At 34.2% G+C, this 23,303-nt stretch overlaps 1 protein-coding gene across 1 annotated transcript in view; it reads right to left on the bottom strand.

Annotated features, from left to right (window-relative positions):
* Octalpha2R (alpha2-adrenergic-like octopamine receptor) overlaps positions 1-23,303 on the bottom strand; it is a 191,627-nt gene that overhangs the window by 116,045 nt on the left and 52,279 nt on the right. Inside the window, exon 2 of the mRNA XM_085203909.1 lies at positions 12,042-12,185. Within this exon, the coding sequence (XP_085060035.1) occupies positions 12,042-12,185 (144 nt within the window). The remainder of the gene's footprint in view (positions 1-12,041; positions 12,186-23,303) is intronic.

Genomic DNA, 23,303 nt, shown 5'->3' on the forward strand with positions numbered 1-23,303 from the left:
ATCTTAATAGCAAGGAAGTGTCTTAACACTAGGTTAACAGGTTCCCTCTGCGTGCTTGGAATACAGGCATCCATACAGAGTGAAGTTACAAAAAAGGCTAACTGTGAACGTCATGGTTGTAGGGTCAATTCGGGGGAATAATTATATTTGATTTATTTTCATCATATGAGATCTCCCACATATGATAGAGTTCACATTGCTAGCCTAGTGTTAAGACAGTCCTTTCTCCAACCATCACCGTTCAATGGCGGAGGCCGACGTCGTGCTTTATCTTTCTTATCAGAATAAGTAAATAAAAACCGTGCTCTACTTTGTGCTTAATAACTAAGGCTATAACATTTTGAATAGCGGAACCTAACTCCGCGTCTAATTTAACGTTATTAAGACACTCATAATAATTTATTATGTCCATCGGGTCGTATAATTTATTTTAAAAGAAAGTACTGATATTTATGTAGATGAACATTTCTATTCCATGAGGTACGTATTACAGTTTCGACTGGCTTATTTTCAGTCGGCAGCTTAGGCAAAATATGAGTCTATCTTACTCTGAAGTTAAAAAGGCCTATCTAAAATAAAATAATAATATTGTTAAAGCAGTGCAGAAATTGTACTTCCCTAATAATATATGTATCTTTTAATTGCATGTACTTAGAACCTTGATTTTTCTATGCGCTAAGGGGCTGTAGATTTAAATTTATAATATTAACTTCAGCTTGATACTTCCCCACGATCTTGAGTTAAATGACCTCAACAGGCGGATAAAGATTTCGATTTTTCCTTTTGAGGTACGGACTAGAAAATAAAAGATAGATTTGAAGTATCTTTTTTAAAATTTGTTCATATTATTCTTTTCTTGCTTTATCTGAACCCATAATCGTCAATTAATATTATTACTGACAAATCATAGTAATGTTTTTTTTCAAATATTTGTTACATCACTTTGCCTTCTTTACATACGTTTATTGGTTTCTAGATCAAGAGCTTGGGTTAAGGTCGCGATATCGTCGATTTGGAGGCTAATGTAATAAATATTTATATTAGATGTGTGTACGTTTGTTACAAAAATATTTTATGCATAGTATTCCTAAGGGATCTCGTTACATACTTATATTTATGTAAAAATATATTTTTTTAGCAAAAATAAGAAATTGGAGGATTTTTCTGCGCTGCATCTCTCAGTTTGTAGGAAAAGGAAAGAGAGTGTTACACACACATTACGGGTTGAGTGGCGTAACTCAACGCCGTGCTCTATCTAGTTACCAGAGGGAGGAAATGAAAATAATTCAATCTACCAAATGAGAATCGACCCCACAAACATTGCGTTTACAGTCTGACGCTGAGCCACGATTTTAGGAAAATTACATGGATTGTGTTTATGTGTTTTTTGTTTATATTCAAGAATAAATAAAAAAAACTGCGAATACAAACAGGAATTTTGGAATTTGTGTTATACAAATTTAAAAAAATATACTAACCTTCTAGGTATTACTAAATATTTCAAGCTTCATGGAAAGCTCTCACAAAATACTTACTCTAAAGGCAACCTTCAATTGATATAAACGTATAATTTTTCATTTAAGGCAAGAACTTAAGTACTTTGTGTTCATTGGCATCGTTCGCTTGATTTGCTCGAAAACTGGATATTTGACGAACTTTTCTTTGAAATAAACTTGGGACAAGTTAAATGGGGCATACTTTAATACGGGTCCTATCTTCATTATATTAATACCACTATTAGTATCTATCCTTGAATTTTTTTATTGAGTCCATCGTGACGCAGATCATAAGGGTTCGACTATAAACACGACGATTGTGGGTTCGAGTCCCAATCGGGAAAATGAATTATTTGATATTTTAATTGCGAAAAGCGCAATGCCTTCATAATTCGGCGGAAAAGTAAGAATTGAAAGTATCTCAATGGGAACGGAGTGTCTTTACACTAAGATCCTAGGTTTCTTCTGTCTACCCTGCTACCTTATGTAGCAAGTATTGTCAAGATAGTAGTAACAGTCAAGATTGGAAATCGAACTCTGTGAGTTAATATAGAGGATGTGGGTTTAATTCCGTCTTATGAAATATATATAAGAAGCATATGCCGACAAACATTTAGATTTCAGGTGTGGGTGAAATATATTTTCAAACTTTTCTAAATTTGCTGAATATAATAATAATTATTATTTATTTAATATTATTATTTATTATTATTATATTATAATTGGATATAAGAAAAAAATAAACATTTCTTCTTTACTTTTAAATGATCGAAAACAAAAAATATATTCTATACGATAGACAAAGAAATCCAAATTACTTTCAAAATTTGTCTACTATCCAGAAATAGAAATATTTTACTGAACAGCCTTGAACAGCCTAAAAGCACGTTTCATATACATAATTATATATACATACATTACAGGTATAACGAAAAGGCACCTATTAAATCACTCAATACAAATTTGCAAAGCCAGCACAATTTTCTTCACGTTAATTAAAACTTGTCATATATTCGTCACATCGTTAGAGAAACTTCCTCTTAAACCGAGACCAATTATGAAATAAAACATTTCTACCAAATATAATTTACACCTGCGTTCAATTTACATCGAAGCCTTTGAATTTCACGTTTCGTACTTAATAGGTATATAGAAATTAATTTAGTTACGTTTCTAAGGTATGTATGGTATAAATTTTCTCTTTCTTGTGTTTTTTAACTTGATTTTATTTTATACTGACAATTAGCGACGCTTTCTAATAATTTTTGCCACTCAACACGCAATATATCCAATTAGAGCGGAAAAGTGGAGATTGGAGAATCTTGACACTATATTGTGTCTGTTATCTACTGGACCGAGAGAATTGAAAGTCCACTGGACTTACAAAGTTGAAATTTGACATGTAGCTAGGCTAGGGAGTGTAAGGGAGCACTAAGAGAAGATGTTTTCATAATTTCCAAGGTAACTTTTTAACATACTACTACGATTTGTATGTTAACCTAAATTTGAATCACAACTATACCTAAGGTACGCAAAAGCGTGTGACTGTAAACGAAACAGTTGTGGATTCGATTCCCACTCGGGGGAATATATTAATATTTATTGATATTTTCATTTCTTTACTCTGGTACCAAAGTTAAGTGAGACGTTGAGTTCCGCCACTCAACATGCAATTCCTCAAAAATTCGTCGGAAAGTGGAAAACGAAGTGTCTCAACACCAGGTTCCCTTTGCCGACCCTGCTATATACAGCATACAGTGAGAAGCGTAGAGTGTATCTACGTTATAATACATAAAAAATAAAATTTTCAAAATGGATACATCACAAAAAGCTTACACACGCTTTCCCCAATAATTTTCACACATTAAAACAAACGACTAAGCTTAATCTAAAAAAGCTCTTTAAACAACACGAAATTTCTAAACAACGGCTAACCATAACAAAGTTCCATTCGACAAATCTAAACTGAAGTTTAACTTAACGGTAACTGTTGGTAAGCTATAGAGAATACTAAAGTTTAAGATTACATTTTAATCTATGATTAACGTAAACGACGATTTAGGATTAAGCTCCAAGTTTGGGAACGTTATTTTCGTAAACAGAAGCGATGTTAAATCTGTTTATTTAGAAGAACTCGCGAAGACAAGATGTTATCGCGAATATGGCTTTGGAATTATGACAAAAAGATACGATATTATAAAGGGAACTACCAAATTTTGGACTATCTTTAGAAGCTGCTGTACTGTAGTGGAACTGTAAATGTAATGGTTGTAGGTTCAATCCTTACTCGCTTAAATGATTATATTTCAATTATATTATTTTTTTCGCTGTGTTAGATAGAGCGTGGCGTTGGAAGTGGCGGAACTCATCACGAATTTCCCAAAAATTGGGCGAAAACTGATAAACGTAGTGTTTTAATACCAGGCTCCGATATCTCTCTGCCTACACCGGTAGTATGAGACCTCATAGAATATTATTTGTTATTGTTAACCGAAACTATTATTAATGACAGTTTACTTCCCTGTCTACGTCTATATAAAAACATTCAACATAAAACGTAACCTAACTCCGCAGTTTATCTGAATAAATAGTGAAAACTAAACACTTACATATAACCAAAGAAACCAAGATAAAACTCTACACCAGCACCCAACAATTATATAACAAGGCAATCAAATCCTTTATATCCGCACAAAAAATTAATGTCAAAGTAGTTTCCCCCGCATAAAACGTAAGGATATTCGCAAATGGGGGTTGGAAAATATTTGGCGGCTCTTCTGGCAGTTAAAAACGGTTCATTGACGTCACCGAGTTACCCTTAAGCCGACGAGGGCATACTTTCTCGCATTCCTTGTTATATTACTGTGGAGCCATGTTAGAGGATGAAAGCGATTTTATTTTTTTTATTAAATATCTTTATAGAATGCCTAATATTAAAACATATATCATTAATTAACATATGTAAAACTCTTTCGTCACTGAGTGACTACACTCAATGCTCAGTGAAACCATGAAGCGTAAACCAAGAAAGAATTTCTTCTTATTTCTTATTTTTTTTTATTTTACCTTTAGTAAATGTGTTGTGTTAAATGAAAATTTCAGTTCTTCAAAATATCAGATGCTACTTAACAATAAGTAAGTAGCAATTCGTAAGCTTTATTTAGTTATATTTGGAGTATTTTGCGATTGATTGTATACGCGACATGGCAGAAGGAATCTGGGAACCTACTTCTAAAATATTCCATTTCCTTAAAGACATCCTTTTTTCACGTAAATAAAATATTAAATAAAACGCTTGTCTCTTATACATTGTAAGTGTATATCACTTAAATATAAGTCGGCACGTCTGTTTCCACGTACTCCGTGTTGGACTCTAATATTATTACACAACTTAGAAACCGTGCTTTGCTATATAATCTTCTCTTTTATATAACAAAAGAATTTATATGACAAATCAGAAAATAAGTTATATATGAGGACAATGGGAGAGTACAGGCACTCTCTCTCTGGTTGTGGGTTCAATGACAACATGAATGAATGTTCATAATTTCTCTGCTCGCAATATTGGTAAAGCATGGCGTTACTAAACAAAGTCTGAAAATTGAATGAAATGCCTAAACCTGAAAATCTAGTGTTAAGACACTCCGTTTCCTAGTTTTTGCCCTATTTTCAAATTCTGACGTTGTCTTATCATGAAAATGAAGAAATAAAATAAAAATAAATCATTCCGCCGACTGAGAATCAAACCCACAACCGTTTCGTCCAAAGTTTCAGAATACCCAAATAATATGAGATAAGCATCAAAGATTGAAATCAAGAAATATCTTGAAATTACAACTACTATAAATGGAACTACTATGCAAAGCTCTCGTCACGAATTCACAAAGCGATCCTATCGCTGAGTGATTGATAAACGCTTCACGCCGAGTACTAGTTCAGTGATAGCAGTATTAAAGTGTTTCGTAAGTCGCGGGTTCATTTTGTATTGTTTTTAATTTAAAATTTATACTTAATACAGTTATAGGTTCGCGCTATATCCCGCATTCAGTAGGATAGAGAAATGACCAAGTGGGAATCGAACCCACACCCATTTCCCATGAATAAAATCACGATTTTAATAAATACTATATATATTATAATAAAAAAATCATTAAACTCATTTTCGGGACAAACACCGTAAATTGTACAAAACGGCGTTTAAATCTCCAGAGCACGCGAACAACAGCGTGGCAGCGTTTTAAACAAAACTTTTGTTTTTATTAAGGGATTTATAGCTTTCTAAATTTATATTATACGCGCGACCGTTTCTTAAACTTTGATATTTATGATTACATTTGTATTATGAGGCCGTATTGAGGCCGTTGTAGCGCAGTTGACTGTGAAAGCAACATGGTGGTTGCGGGTTCGACTCCCACTTGGGGATGACAATTATTTTTATTTACTCGTTCTGGTCTAATCTTGTAAGGGTAAAGGTCTAATAAAGTCTCAAAAATTTTCGAACATGGGGAACGGAGTCTCTGGGTTCTAGAGTCCCACTGCTTTGGGTGGGTTTGATTCCCATTAGAGGAAATTAAATAATTTATATTTAAATTTTCCTCGCTCTAGTAACAAGGCAAAGCGCGACGTCTCAACTCCACTCAACACGCAATGCCTCTAGAATTTGCCAAAAAAAAGGGGGAAAGATTCGCTGCCTACCTTGCTACGTAAAGCACTGCAATCCCTATCTATCCTATATCTATACGTATCTCTATCCCGCAATGCGCGTGATACATCGTAAAGCTAAAAAAACACTAAAAGTACCTAACACACAAGAAATTGAACCCACTTCCCTTAAATGATGCTATCCGTACACCTTATCTCACCATCTCATCTTACATAAAAAGAACAATTGAAGTCGTATTTCACTTGAATCGCGCTCTTAAAGAAAGGAAGAAGACAATTATTCGTATGAAAATTTACTACGTAATTTGAATTTGCATGTGGTGCTTCTAGCATTTATATTGTTGTTTTATTGTAGTTACTAACTACTACTTTAGAGGCCGTAGTGGCGCAGCGGCACAAGTGACTGTAACGCGACGGTTATGGGTTCGATCCCCACTTGAGGAAGTGAAATATTTATTTACGTTTTCTCCATTTCTTCGCTCTGGTGTCGAGTTCTGCCAAACTTTCCAGACATTTTGTGTTGAGTGGTATAATAAAAAGAACTGAATACCATCAGAATCACTGACTACTCAAGCAATAACAATTTTCCATTTAAGTGTACTCAAAGCTTTCTACATTTTCTATTTCTCTTAATAAATATAACTATTGAACATAACAACTAAAGTCCATTTAGTAAATGACTTCTCGTTTAAACAAAGGCAGTTCCCATTGAAGTGTCGTAGATCACCTTCTATCTGACAATAAGTTATTGAACTGTTTATTTATGGTTACATAAATTAGCCTAAATTCAGATTTGGTTTGAAATTGGTTAAAATTGTATTGATATTTTAGGTAGACATTTTTCAATCAGTTGATCAATCAATCAATTAGATGTTCCGCTTTTCATCTAATTTTTCAAGACTAATTTTGCCAGAGTGTCTCAGTAGTGTCAAGACATTCCAATCGCCAATTTCCATCTGAATTCGAAATATTACGTACACTTTATCTTGCCTGAGCAGGCTATGAAAATAATGAATTCACCTGAGTGGGGATCGAACCTACAATCATCGCGGTACTCGATATATGGGATTTCGCTAAACATAAAGACTGAATTTATCTTATTATTTTTCTTTATATTTGCCTATATTGCTTGATATTAAAAATATACACATATGTATATATATAAAATATGAATAGAAACTTTGGTTGATAGAGATTAATATTAAGAGTCGAGATAAGAGAAAGTCAACTGTTTTTATTTGAGGCTATCGAGGCACAACCTTACAGTTTATAATCGAAATGGAATCTGCAGAGAGACTACACTACACTCTCCGCATTTTGTCCGAAATCGAGATATAACGTGTTGAGCGGAAAATAACTCATTCCCACGAATGGCAATCGAACCCACAACCATCATAGGTTAATTTATATGATGGTTCATTTCGCTTTATATCAAGATATTCAGGCTTTAGAAACCCTTCAGACGTGAACTATAAATACATCATTCTGAGTGCTAGGTAAATTTATACCACGTCTAATCTTGATTAATTTTACCAATTGAACAAATAAAATGGCAACGTTACTTGAGTGGATTACATTGGAATTGGAAATAATTTAATTTGACCGGTTTATATTGTGTTTTAGCTTAATACTATTAATAATTACAATTATTAAATTAATAATAATATTAATATTTTGTGATATTATTAATTATTGATATTATGGGTTAAAGCCAAATTAAAACGTCAAAACGAAGAATTAAAAAACGTGTACTACATTTTGTATAACATGAACTATAAATATAAGTTTGTTATATTTTTTACGACCTTTAAATTTTCACATTTCGGATTTTTTCGTTTATCTGTTGTAAGTTTTCATTTAGCACGGACGGACGGACAACAAAGTGATCCTATAAGGTTTTTACTTATTGAGATACCCTAAAAACCAATAATATATTTCACAAAATTATATCTATAATTCATCACACTCTTAAATCCCAAGCACGAGTATCACACTTAATTTCCAAATTCCACATAAACATTGGAACATTTCCACATCAGCTAAAACGTAAATGCGTACAAAAGGGACCGTTTAAGATACCCGAATACGTTTTAAAACCGCCCCCTTTTATGAATAATTCGGTATACTCCTTTCCTGATAGAATGTGTTGAGTGCGTGACGCATGTTTTAATCCTTGGACTTCGAATTTTAAATTTTACCATTGTTTTTTTAAGTATTTTGTGAATTTATAAGGGTTTATAATTAACGGAATTAAATTAAGGCCGTCGTAGCGCAGGAAGCGTGCAATATAAACGCGACGGTTGTGGGTTCGATTACCACTCGGGATAGTGAAATATTTAATATTATCATTTCCCCGCTCTGGTAATAGTGGCTTTGGTTTCCACCACTCAACGCACAATTTCTTCAGAATTCGGCGGAAAGTGTATTAACGGAAATGGATAACGTGAAATAGATTTCCAGGTTCCAGGTTTAGTAAAACTAAAAATAATACCAAAAAATGCTTAGAATACATAAAGATGATGTCATGTCTTAGTAAGTGTCTATACACGCGATGATTGTGGAAAACAATTTTTGAAATTGGCTGTATAGTTAATAACGGAGTGTCTCAACATAAGGTTCACTCCGGACTCTACTATATGGTGAAACTTAACGCCGTTATTTCGTATGAAAACGGAAAATAATTAAATTTTCTCCCGAGCGTGGACAACAGCGTCTACAAGCACCTTGTCGCACTGTGCCACGAAGGCCACATCTAACAAGGATTAGAGGAGAGGAGGATAGAAAGGATTTTTATACTTAAAATATAAGTATAAAAATCGTATTCCCTACCTTCGCTATAGGTACAGAATTATCTAAGTTTTACTAGTTACTAAATTAACAGATCATTCCATACATTTATTGATATCTAGGTAGATATACCTTTTACGTCTGAAGTGAATCCAGCGACCCTTTTTTATCAGAAAATAAGTCCAACGAATATGAAAAGGTCCTCAAGGTGTTGTTTCACTTTGAAAGATAAGAAAAGCTTTTCACATCCTTTTAGCATTTTAATTTTTTTATCTTTATAAACAGAGAGAAAAATATAAAAAAAAATACTGAAGATTTAATAATAAAAAGTAGCTTGTCGATTTGTCTTGAAAGGTAAGTAAAGGAAATCTAGTACTAGGATAATCTATTTCTTACATTCCACCCCGTTTTCGAAACATTACGTGTTGAGTGTCGAAACTCAAAGCTGTGATTTATCTACTAGAGCGTGAGTTGCTATTCCCATGCGCCACAGCTTTTGCAGTGTCGTTTTTATCGAGTTCACAGTTATATCTAAACAACAGTGCCACAATGACGTCAGAAAGTAAGAATTATTATAGATAAATTACAATATAAATATAAACAGAACAATTATCGATTAATTTAAATTGGTTACGTTTCTGTGACCTGTGACAACATGAACAAACAGATAAAAATTGTAAAAATCTATTAATTTGCCTGGATTTTCTCATATAGCTATATATATAAAATCGAAAGGTCACTCACTCATCACGAAATCTCAAAAACTACCAAAGCTAGGAGTTTCAAATTTTGCACGGAGGTTATTTATAGGACCTAGGTGCTCGTTAAGACGGGAATTTGCAATATTCGAGTTCTGAGGGGTTATTTTTGGGGTTGAAAGTTTGTATGAAACTTCGTGATTACAAGTGCTAAGAGTCTCAAATTTGCATGGACGTCACTTATATGACGGTATGAGGTACTCATGGAGACAGAAATCAACAATAACGTAGTCCACGCGGGCGAAGTCGCGGGCGGACCGCTAGTATTTTATATACAGACGGCGATCAGTAACATTATTATATGTATAGATTCTGATCTGAGAGATCTCTTCGATCTCTTAAAATTATAGCTAACGTTCAAACCTTATCTCATAATAAATGGGTATTGGGCTCCTTTTACGCTTCTACGGGGATTTTAATTTTAATTCAGGGTTGTTAAGATTGGTTATACAGAAAAATCGTCTCATCAACTTCTAAGGGTTTGGCTTGAAAAAGTTTTCGACGTTTAATCAGATCTTTGTTTTATTGAAGACTAATGGCTTAGCCCAAGTTTGCGTGAGTTTTTTTAATTATTATTCTTTTCTTAACTAACTCAAATAAAATTCCAAAATTTAAATTTAATTTACTAAGTGTATAAAAATGGTATATATAGTCAATCGAAAATAACCAAACAATTTTTCCTAAATACAAGTGTATGACTGAAGCAGGCGAAGACGTGCAGAGGTTACTAGCGATAAAATAAATGTATATATAGCTAGTTAACTATATACATAATTGTAGTGTAAAAGTTTTCATTAAATTATAAGTCACACACAACTCCGCTATTTGGTCCTTTCATTATAACCATTTGTCTCAGGTGTTTATTTAGTTATTAATTTCGAGTATTTACCTTTGAAGTTAGTATATGTACTTCTACTTATTATGACAAGAATTATTCCTAATTTAGGCTATTGTTGCGCAGTGGAACAACGTCTGGCTGTAAGAGTGATCGTTGTGGGTTCGATTTCCAATCGATATATTGCATACTCTCATTCTCCCCTCTGGCAGGACTATATGGGTAATTCAATTACCAGCAGAAAGACAACGGAGAATAGAGTGTGTTAATATTAAGTTCTTACTGTCTATTTTGCATACGATTAAACGTTCGACGCCATGTAAATGCTCTACCATGATTTTATTTTACACTGTACTCCGCAAGTTGGATGGTGGATAGAGGGAACCCGATAATCTAATGTTAAATGGAAATAAATATATTAAATATTTCATTTCTTCGAATGGGAATCAAACGCACTACCTGTCACTCCCCTGTGCAACGACTGGCCTCACATAGTTTCATTTAATATAATATTTATTATAATTATGAAATACCAAAGAACTTATAATGGAGGTAAATTTGTCATTTCAGAGCAAGCTTTTACAGTATCTCTAATGAGTCGAAAGCTTCAACTGATCAAAGGGTTTCTAGTATATAAATAGCTTACGAGAACGTTTAGATATTCTGATTTCTAGATATATTTCTGAATACTTCTATTCAGGGTCTTCACCTACATATACGAGTATAGGTATGGTATATAGATTACCTAGTACATAAATATTTATTATGTATTTTAATTTAAAGGACAATTTTAAATCAATATATTATTTAAAACTCCGTCATTACTCAGAAAATTGAGAAACCTAGAAAGGCAAAGCGCGGCGTTGAGTTTCGCTAATGACACAACGGATCGGATTTTTTTGTAAGTTCCACGTTAGTCCACGGGAAGTACCCTATTGATAGATTACGATGCGATTTCGTACAAAATGTAGCATAACCGATCCGTAAATGCTCGTATCTTTTGATTGCGTTGATTTAGAAGCTTGGTTTATGGGCTTCAAGGGACCATAGCTTAAATATTCAGAATTAATTTCAGCTTGACAGGCCAACTCTCGTATTCGGGAGGAAAATAGTAAATAGAATGTCTCGACATTGGGTTCTCTAAAAAATAGAAAATAGTCCAATATGCGCTAATAAGAAAAAATATTCTAGTTTAAAGAATTCAAAATTAAAATCCAAACCTAAATATGAAGCCACGCGAGAATAAAATTATGAGAAACTTTGAAATATAGTTTCGCGGAAAAATTATAAGTAAGAAAATTATATATTTAAAATGCATGGAGTATCAGATGTATGTAATGGTACGTTGTGGAATATGCCATTTTAGAAATGTAGGTCGGGATTCAAAGTTAAGCGTGATTTTACATAAATTTGGGATAGAAAACTACAAAAGTTTCTAAAATATTAAAATTCTGCCACAATCAAAATGTTACCCTAACTTATCAACTATATACCTAACCTTACCTTGCACTGTGGGAACTGCTCGGGTGGCCTCGTAACCCGCCATCCCAGCAACGGCGGTATGCAGACCAACGCGCTCATTAGCCAGACCGCGGCTATCATGAGCGCGGCGCGCGCTGGTGTCCTCTTTTTGAGGTAGTCCACCGCCTGGAATGATGGAAATTATTATAATGTATGGATATTTTTATATGCATTAAATATATAAGAAATTATGGTATGTAAATCGTTACAAAAGTATTATAACGAATGAAAAATGACTTCTTTTTGTGATTTCTATTATTTTCTGGTTGTAGCAGGGTAAGATTAAAATTAATTGTACCTAATAAGCCTAGTGTTAAGACACTCCGTTCCCCCGTTTTCCGTCCAATGAACTAAAAAGGACGCTAAAAAAAATCCTACTACTAAATACGAAGCTAAAAAAAAAACCTAGTTTACATCATACGTTTATATCATACTAGCAAGCTACATGTAACTATTAGATAGCATCAAACGGTCACCCATCCAATTGCATCACCAAACACACGTCGCTTACCTTAGTTAAAATAGTAAATATTTATATGCATTTATGAAGGAATGCACGTTGCAATGCATAACCATTAAATAGAATGTATCTTTTGGCGCAGATGTTAATGCGATGAGATGAAATATTGATTTAAGCTTTGGATTTTGTCTTCATCCATTATCAATATTTACATTTAAATACAATATTAGATGGCTAATGTTGTTCTCCGTGGCGTTGAGTTCCGCCGTTCTAATTTATACTGAATTATCGTTTTATATAAAATGCGTGAGCATCCGTTGCGTAGTATAGCCTGTACTTATTTTCAATTACTTTTACATCTTTGTACTTCTGAAATGGTTAGTAATAAAAAAAAATGTCTAAGTTTCTATCGTATTCTTAGTGTGGAATAGCAGTTTTAAAATGCTAACGATTGTTAATAATGGTCAACATATTTTAAAAAGATTTTGCTTGAAACATAAATGTACCGAGTATAAAAAGAATAAAAAAATGTAATTCATTTCTTAGTTTTCTCTAGAAGTCTTCTTTTTAAAATGATAAAATATATGAAAAGAAAGAAAATCGGACAATAATTTAATAATATAATAAATCGTTACATACAGACCGACTGAAAGCAAAATCTAACAGATGTCTTTTATTGGACATGCTGAATCGCTCACTTGATATTTATTTTCTAAAGAAATATACATATATTTGACTTCCAAATATTATTATATGACGCTATATTTCTTACTTAACTGGATAGTTGTTAGTTCAGACCCATTTAAGGGGCAGCTTAATTTGATATGGCGCAGCTTTGAGCTACGCCATATAATTTATAAAGCGTTAAATCATCAAAGTAATATTTGCGTAACTTAACGCTAGATATTAGTAAATACTTCAAGGCTTGATAATGAGTTAATTGAATGTCGAGATAGTTACAGTTTTTTAGATAAAAGAGGAACGGAGAATCGAGTCACTAGTTTGAAGCTAGAAAATACACATATATGTGGCGAATAACAATGTACCTCTGCAACAAATAGAAGAAATCGAGAAAATAGCCTATTGATCCCTCGACCCTCTATAACGCACAAGTCATTTTCCCTCAGTGGAAGTCCTCTTAAAAGTCGATTCGTAATTGAAAGGGAGGGACTGATTATAAACCTTTGTACAGAAGTATGATTTATTGTTTGACTTACACGGCCTTAGATGTCAGTTACACGATACGATGAGTCAGTCAGTGGTGTTGAGTGATATTGGTGGGTAAGAAGCAGAATTTTTTTTCCCACTCGAGGAAATATAATATATATTTTATTTTTATTTTCTCGCTCTGTAACGAGGCAGAGCGCGGTGTTGAGTTCGGCCACTCAACACGCAATTTGGTGAAACATGGGGAATGGAAGTATCTTAGTGGGAACGGAGTGTCTTAACACTAGGTTCCCAGGTTTCAGGTACAAATTGAAAAATAGACTATCCAAAACAACACAAATATTTAAATTTGGGCTATTAATTCTTGAGATTAACCAAACAAACTCATCAGCTTTATAATGTTATTGTAGATGAATCTTTGTATAGTGTTGTTTTTTTTTTTCATTTTACAGGTTTACGCCCCTGCATCACGACGGCCCCTTAGCGCGGAGGGGGGGGGGGGGATAAAAGGATATTGTTTTTTGTTGTAAGTTACATTCACCCAAAGATGTGACGACATCCAAACCCTAATAAACTCAGTGCTATTAGCGTGCGGTGAAACACAAAGAACAAATTTAGTTTAACCGACGCCGAAGACCAAGCCAAAAATTATTTATTAAATTGTACTAAAAGTTGAGGCCAACATTCCTAACTTACTTGACCTAATAAACTGAAAATCTCCAAAACTCACCCCGTTATTCTATTAACGAATTTGGCTTTGGCAGCTTAGAAATAAGTAAGCACCAATTATATGATAGGATGTTGTTTTATTATGAACGTTAAGTATTTGAGTTTAGTTTTTTTACGAGAAATCGTTTTAAAGGATAATTAAATGATATATATATATATATAAAGATACATTATACGTTTACGTTTACGATACACTTCACGTTTTTTCCGCACAGCAGAGGAAACCTATTTTCCAAACGTACCGTTGCACACTGGCCGCCAAACTTTCGACACACTCGTACAGTGTATGTTGGGTGGCGGTTCTTAACGCCGCGCTTTGTCTTCACATCAATTCAACAAGAAATATCTAAATATATACATTTTCATACATAAATAGGCTAGCAAAGTATACTTAAAGTAATATAATGTAGTGCGGCGGGCGCGGTGAAGTTTATCAAACAATTTCACTCACTAAGCAACATGCCCGCGTTAGATTAGTTTATAACTACACATTAACTACGCTCTAACACTAGGCTTGTACTACGTATTCACTTAGTATAATTTTATATCTTTTATTAATCGATAAGCAAAGAAAAATTAGTATTAAGATACTCCGGCCAAAATTTCACAATGGAGAATAATCACTAATTTTAAATTCTAGCTCATCGTGTTGTCTTTTAAAAACAAAAAATACTTGTGAAAGAATTATTTTGATACGTCTATTAGTTTTTGAGATATTGTCCTTTAAAGTAAGCGCGCGACGCGAGATTCCGTCGGGCCGTAAACGACTCGCGTGACGTCACAGGTCTTGCAAAACTCGCTCGCTCAGTTCGTCTTCGTTCACTCGCAGTTCGCGCTCTTCTTTAGCTGGCGTTCCACCACAAATTTAGTTTCGTTTAATAAATAATATATAGATATATTTTTAAAATCTTTTTTTTTTCACATACATAATGTAATAGCGAGCATTGAATTTGAAGATATTGAAGTTTTGATAGTACTTTGTCAAAAAAACAGTTCTATCCTGTTCGGTTTCATGGCGTGTTGTACCAAAATCTTTAGCTTTGATTATTTTTATTGTAGTATCGATACTAGAAAGCTTGAATTTTTTCCAACAACACTTGGCTTGGCTTGGGCGTTACCACAAACTTAATCAGTACTTTAATGGAGAGACTACTCAGAACTTTGATGGAGGCATACAGGAAAAAAAAGAAGAGCTCTGCATTAGATTTGCGGCCTTTTTAGATTTGCAGAAGGCCTTTAATTGTGTGCCTCGTCAATGTATTTGGAGGGCATTGCGATCCAAAGGGATCCCTGAGGCCTATATTGAGATAATCAGAGATATGTACCACGATCCCGCTTTGCGATTCGCGATGGTTAGGACTGCTGTTGGCGACACCGAACCCTTTAGATCACAGTAGGGGGTTCACCAAGGCTCGGCTTTTAGTTCGTTCTTATTTATTGTAGTGTACTGTCACGGCTCACATCCAGGACCAGCCTCCATGCCTGATGATGTATGCCGATGACATTACACTCATTGAAGAGAAGCAACTAATGCTGGAGCGTAAAGTGAACCTTTGGAAGGGTGCGCTTGAGAACGGCGGTCTTAAACAAAATGTGTCGAAGACCGAATACATAGCCTGAGGGAGCCCGAACTCGAGCACTGTCCTTATAGGTCCTGAGCCAGCCGTTAAGTTGGAAAAGTTTCAAGTACCTTGGATCCGTTATGCATGAGTCTGGAGGCATCGATCACGATGTCCATGGCTGCATAAACGCTGTCTGGGCCAAATGGTGGGAGGTTATTGGTGTGGTCTGCGACCGCAGAATACCACCCAAGCTCAACGGGCTGATATATAAGAGCATCATCTGACTGGTTCTATTATAAGGCAGCGAAAGTTGGCCAGCACTATCTCGGCACGCTGAGAAGCTTTACGTCACGGAAATGAAGATGCTGCGGTCTGACGCATTCGAGGTAGTCTTGGGGTCCATGACGTAGCGGATAAGCTCCAAGAGCGTGGCCTAAGATGGTATGGCAACGTTGCGTGCCGGCGTAGGAACTATGTCGGATGCAAGTTCCTTGCTATGTCTGTCTTGTCCCTGGAGCTAGACCTCCGAACGCCCAAGAATGCGGTGTTTGGATGTCGTGATGCAGGACATGAGTGCCAACATACGCCGGGATTAATGCCAAGAAAAAGAAGACTTGGTTGTAGTTGTTGAAGACTCGTCGCTTCGACGATGTAGCCCATTACAATCACCTCTGCTGGCGTCACAGTCTTCGCAGATTACGTATAAACTTATTGCTTCTTTTCATTGCATTCTAAGCTTCAATAATATAGTTTAATACGTGCGCGGTGTTCTGCTGTAATCTACATTTGGAAATACATACATAACCTACTCTTTTAACTTATACGTACGCAATAGCACGCAATAGTACGCATCATGACCATAACTCTCTCTTGCCGATCTTCAATAATCACAATAAAAATAATATTCAGATATACATATATAAAAATATTAAAAATCTACATTAAAAAAAATTGTGCAAACTCAACTTACTGCATGAATTTAGTTATATTAATATTATATTATTTTCACTTATAAAACAACCTTACTGCTTTGAACTTGAATAAAAAGTGTGATACTTTTAACGCAAATAGCGTTAAAAGTAACCTAACCTACAATATGAAACTAGTTAGGTTGTTAGGTACATTACAGTTTTAAATAAATAATTTCAAATAAAATAACGTAAGATAGTTATTATCTATCATTACTAGTTAGACAACAAAACTTACCTTCGCATTTTTACTCATCGCATTTCTGCGGCGACGAAATCACTATTTTCCTATAAATAATCGGCAGCCATAAATCCATCTATTACAGGTAGGTTATCCGATTGACCTTTTTCGAATCCTTCATCCATTTTAATCAATTGTATTAACACTAAACACAAACGAGTAACAAACAAACAAAGTACTGCGCGAGATCTCCTATCACCGTTGGCGACTAGTGAGTTTTGCCAGACCTGTGACGTCACCGCCGGCCGCGGGACTGTTAGCGGCATTTGAAATTTTTGCAAACTTCAAATGCCTGTAAAATCATAACTACTTGGTTATTTTTAATGAAACAAAAACTAGTGTATTTGTATACGTAAAAACTTTACTGTAACGAACTTTGAAGCATTATTTCATACCTATTACCATTCCTCATTGGAAAGCTAAGTAATGTAATGTAAAACGGTGAAATTAAAATAATATACATATATTATTTCACCGTTTTACTTAACTTATTTAAGTTTGAGTGCTGCTATCTAAATTAATTTTATGTCGTTAAATATTTGCCTTGCACTATTACGTGAATAATACTTTAATAATGGAAAATCTTTAGAAATAAGAAAAATATAGAAATGTTTCCACATACAGACAAACGTTATGAATATGAAAATATCAAAATTTATATTAATATTATAACAATATCACTATGTAGGTGTTCCATCGTTATTCTAAACTTAGAAGCAACACTGAAAATTTATTGCAACCCTAAAATAGTTTATATGGACTGAAAACGCACAATAAAATTTATCGGTGCTAGACGTAATGACTAAAAGGACTTAGGAATTATATTTAGACAGTCTTGACATTCCTTGACAACGGGGTTTAGGTTCAAAGCTAGGTATATAATATATATTTTTATTTATCTACCTTATTGTACACCAGAAATGTAAACACAAACAAAATTTTATGTAATAATGTAAACATAACAAAATAACCAGCGTGAAGAGACAAGCGTTGTTGAGATTAACCGCAACATTAGTCGAAAATACAATGTCTCGAAATTGAACAGAAAACGGAGAAAGAACTCTACAAGATTTCACTAGAGGCTATAAAAAGACAGAATTACTTACAATATCTATAGCAGGAATGGAACCTATAGTGTAAAATAATTAATTGTCACGAACAGGAATCGAACACATTATCGTCAATTTTACAGCCAAACACGCCACGACAACTTCACATTAAATAAGTCACATTCTACATACATTTCAAACTAAACTAAGTAATAAATGAATGCATACAGAACATTTGTATATAAAAAAAGTATTGTCAGATTCAAAGTCTCGGATGGATTGTGGCTTACGTTGAAACATAATGGGGAAATAGAAAAAGCTCATTCACTCTTTACCGGTGTACAATATTTATTTAGATTTAAATAATTTTGCTAAATAGCATTATTGACAGCCGTCGCGTGGTCATAGTGGTACAGCGTTTGACTGTAAATGTGATGGTTCTGTATTCGATTCCTGTTTAAGGGATTTAATTATTTTCTGATAACAACATATAGAGCAGAGAGATACTGCCATTTGACATACAATGCCAGGAAAATTGTGGAGAATAGTATCTTGACCATAGGTTCCCTTTACCTACTCTAAGGTATGGGGGAAGGCGAAACTCCACGCCGCATGTTGTCTTCTCAAAATATGGATTTTTTAGAGTTCCGAGTGCGTTTGAGGTATTAAAAGAAAAAAACAGAACTCTTATAGGCTCACTTTGTTGTCCGTCTCTCCGTCTGCTCACACCATTGAAACCGAGATCTCGTGGAGGTATCCAGCTGAAATGAATATCAAACATTCATGTCGACGGTCCCTATGATTGGAAAATAGAAAAAAAAGCTTCTAAGTCGACGCAATCAAAAGGTACGAGCATTTATGCATCGTTTTTGCTGCATGTTGTATAAAATTCGTAGCAGAACCTTTAAGGTATTATTTACCTACAGTTTCGAGATTTTCCACGATTTGAGAACTTGCAATAAAAATAAAAGAAAAAGCTCTAAAAGTGAAAAATAAGTATTTCGTAGAAAAAACATTACAAACTTATATTTGCACTTCATTTCATACAAAACTGGTGCTTACTTGCCGTACAATAAAGAAAAAAGTCCAAAATATATAAAATTATGAATGTAATTCATTTCATACAACTTAAGTTTCAATTTAGTGTACTTTTATGAGTTGTAGTTCCAGTTGACCTACAGTCCTTACAATATTACAGGACCGTAGAGAAGGCCAACTCGCACTTGACCGGTTTTTTATTTAGTTCCGCCCCACGTTCCATGTCATAATAAGCAGAAATTATAGAGCGGAGTGATTTAACTTTAGATTCTCTCCAAACTTACCCATAGAGAAAAAAAACGCAACGCTTTTCTACACGAGTGCTACAATTGCTATGGAATATGCTAAGGTGGCTAATAAACCCAAAATACTTTACTACTAACATTATTCCGACTATTCAAGTTCTTGGCTCCATTATCAAACCGGCTCGATGATTACCCAAATTACGTATATGTGCCAAGTTACATGATGATGGAATTATTAGTGGACCAAATTCAGTTCATTGCGCGGCGTTGAGTTCCGCTACTTAACAAGCAATACCTTCAAAATTCCTACCTAATAAAAGCGTGTTTAAAAAATCACAAGGAAACTTCACGTGCGTCTTATTTTAATTCAACTATACAAGCCGTAGCTTAAAATATTAAAACGCCAAAGCCAATAAAGGTAACTTTAGGTAATAAAGCATTCTACAGCTCTGTTCACAACAATTTATAATGTTTAAAGTTTTAATTATACTTTACCTCTAGAGAATCGGCGATTTTTAATAAGATTTTTAAATAATAAATACCTATAGAATATTCAAGAAATTATAAGCTTCGTGCACAATATTTCGACAAAGCAGCACAGCTACCGACTGTAAACGCATGGCAAACGGTGGTTGAGGGCTCTATTCCCTTTCGGGGGAATAAATTATTTCAATTTCCTCGCTCCAGTAATAAATAAGTAGTATAGTAGTATAGTATTCTTCTCCAATTTTTAGACTAGCACTAGGTTGCCCCTGCATGGTAACTATAATATATTTGGAACACAGCGTAAAGCTAAAAACAAAGAAAAAAGGCTAAAATAAAATAAAAACATCCGAATATTCTGAAATAGACCCAGCTACATTGTCTTCATAGCTAATTGAGCTACACCGCGAACTTTAATCATTGTACAAAATTTCACGAAACACAAATTCTTGGTTCGTAATATCCAATTTGAGTCAGATGTAACAAAGAATAATTTTCAGTTAAAATCAGGAATATCTAGAGGAAAGATATTTTAAAGTCAATTTGAATAGAGTCCACCGGAATAAAAAGCGTTTTTTCCCCCCGTTTTCCCATTTTGTTTCACGTAAGCCACAATCCGCACGAAACTTTTAGGCTGACAATATTTTTTTTATATAGACATGTACATTTGAGGCCGTCGTGACGAAGGGGCACGAGCGTGCGCGTAAACAGGATATTTGTGGGTTCGATTCCCACTTAGGGGAATTAAATTTATAATATTTCTTTGCTCTAGTAACGAGGCTTGAATTGAAATACAGTACCTTAGCACTATGTTGCCAGACAGAGGGGTCTATTCTGTCATGTGCGGGATACTGAAGCTATAAAAATTGTACATTCAGTGATTCAGTATCTGATTGTAAGCGTGATGGTTGTAAGTACGATTTCTACAAATTTTATTTCTCCATTCTAGTAAACTACTAGTAAAACTGCGGCGTTGAGTTCTGCCAATCAACACGCAATGTTTCGAAAATAAGGAGATGTGTAGGGAACGGAATGTCTTAATACCAGGTTTCTTCTGCCTATAGAAGGGTTTCTATAAACTGGACAGCCCGAAGCTAAAAAGTGTATAATTAGATTATACTCTCAAAAATATAACATCATCATATAGAAGGAAAATAAAATTCGAATAGACTTTGCACAAATTAGCTTAAAAGCTTAGTAATTGCATTTCAACATCTATTTATAATCCAATAAAAGTTTTTAGCTATTAATAAAAATTAAGCCTCCATTGATCGAAAGATGCCATGTTTTAGTCAAATTTTATTGAGATCAAAGTTAAAATTTTAACAGAATTTGTAATTATAATACTAAAGTATTGAATATTAATACCATCTACCAATTTAACCCGCAATAACGGTGTTGGGTCTTTGAGACCCATCTCATTTTATTTCGCTTATAGTTTAGTTATTATTCGTGTAACACTATCATTTTCCTTAGTAACTGGAGTTGTTGCGCGAATCCGTCACAGTCACATTTAAATATTACTTAACTGGTAATATCATTACATTTAAGTAGCAGAGAATAATTTTGTTAGTATTTATAGTTTCCTTTTTAATTCCCTAATATGCAAATTAAAACATAATATATTGTAATATTTTGCAATTATTTATTTATTTAAAATAACCTAAACACTAAAAAATCTAATTTTATAAAGAATGTAATCTATCTATACTAATATAATAAAGCGGAAGAGTTTGTTTGTTTCTTTGTTTGAACGCTAAGATCTCTGGATCTACTGGTCCGATTTACTTTGTTTTTGTTTTGTATGAATGCTGCATTCTTCAGAAGTGCTATAGGCTATATAACATTACATTACACATATAAACGAATATATTTTAAAGTACTTTCTAATTTGACATGCAATTTATTCTGCCATGTTAATAAATAAACCGTCGTCGCTACGCGACCGCGTTCGTTACCGCGTCATTTGAATGAATATCAATTCATCCTTATGAAAATAAATATAATAGTCACTTTTAGCATTTCATCTAGATTGAAATTATATTTCTATAGAAATTATATTCTTATATTTCAAGCAGGCGTAGCCACGTCCGGGTCCGCTAGTAGATTGTATAATTGATATTTAAAAAAAGAGTCTGTGAGATCCACTCTGAACACTTTTCCTCTATGATGCCGGGTTAAAAGCCTCGTCATGGCTACCCCTGTTAGTAGTTCTAAACAGAAATAAGAGAAATTTGCAATTTTTCACTTTCGACGCTTTACCTAGGGACCGTTGTTATTATGTAAAACTTCCAACATTGACTGGCAGACGCGTAGTCGTACAAGGGAAATTAGTAGGTTTCTTACAGAGTGTATGGGAGCACAAGAGAGTAATTTCTGATTTTTTTATAGGAATGCAAACCTAATGTTATTATTTACAAAATGAAACTGTTGGAACAAATATATTTCAAAATCAAAACCGAACCCATAAACCAATCATATTCCACCAAAATTCTACTTGGACGCAAAAGATTAACAGGAAAGCCACTTCAGCAATAAACAGTGTCCACTATATAGTAATTGCAAAACTTCAATCTACCCCCCATATTCCAGTCACGTGGCAACGCAATCATTCTAAATTATTTTCTCGCCACACACTCCGTGTACGTGAGCAACGTGTGTCGATACTATCTTTGTTCTCATCTATATTTTGCTGAAAAATATTTAATTGTTCGATAAAAATATTGAAATATATGGGAAGATTATTATAAGCTACCTGAAATCTGTGGCATCGTTGAAATGGTTAACGGAACGGAAGCAGTTCCTGAGATTAGCGCGGTCTTTCAAATAAACTCTTCAGCCTTATAATATTAAGATAGTTCGAGTATCGATGTTTTTTATAAATATTTGATTAATATATTCGAGACATTGCGTCTTACGGAATTAACGCCGCAATTTTTTGACTGATCATCAGAGCGAGGAAAAGAAAATAATTAATTCCCCGAATGGGTATCGAATCCACAAAGTCGCGTTTACAATCAGGCGATCTGCCGCTGCGCTACAATAGACTCACTATCTATTCAAAATATGTCATAAAACTCTATCTATATTGAAGCTCTATCTTAACGACCCCTGTGCGGAGAAGCTTGCTGTGATAACAGTGAACGCAGTAGTTGGTTGGTCCGTAGCAATATAAAGAAGTCAAAATATTTCTATATATTTAGGTTCACATTTTCTACCATCACGCTGTTTCCCCCACACACCAAGGTAGATAGAGGAAACCTAGTTTTAAGACATTCCGTTCCCCATTTTCCGCCTAAATC

This window comes from Heliconius melpomene, chromosome 19 (genome assembly GCF_056956725.1).
Source record: "Heliconius melpomene rosina isolate 202511_hmr_F chromosome 19, ASM5695672v1, whole genome shotgun sequence".
Classification (NCBI taxonomy): domain Eukaryota; kingdom Metazoa; phylum Arthropoda; class Insecta; order Lepidoptera; family Nymphalidae; genus Heliconius; species Heliconius melpomene.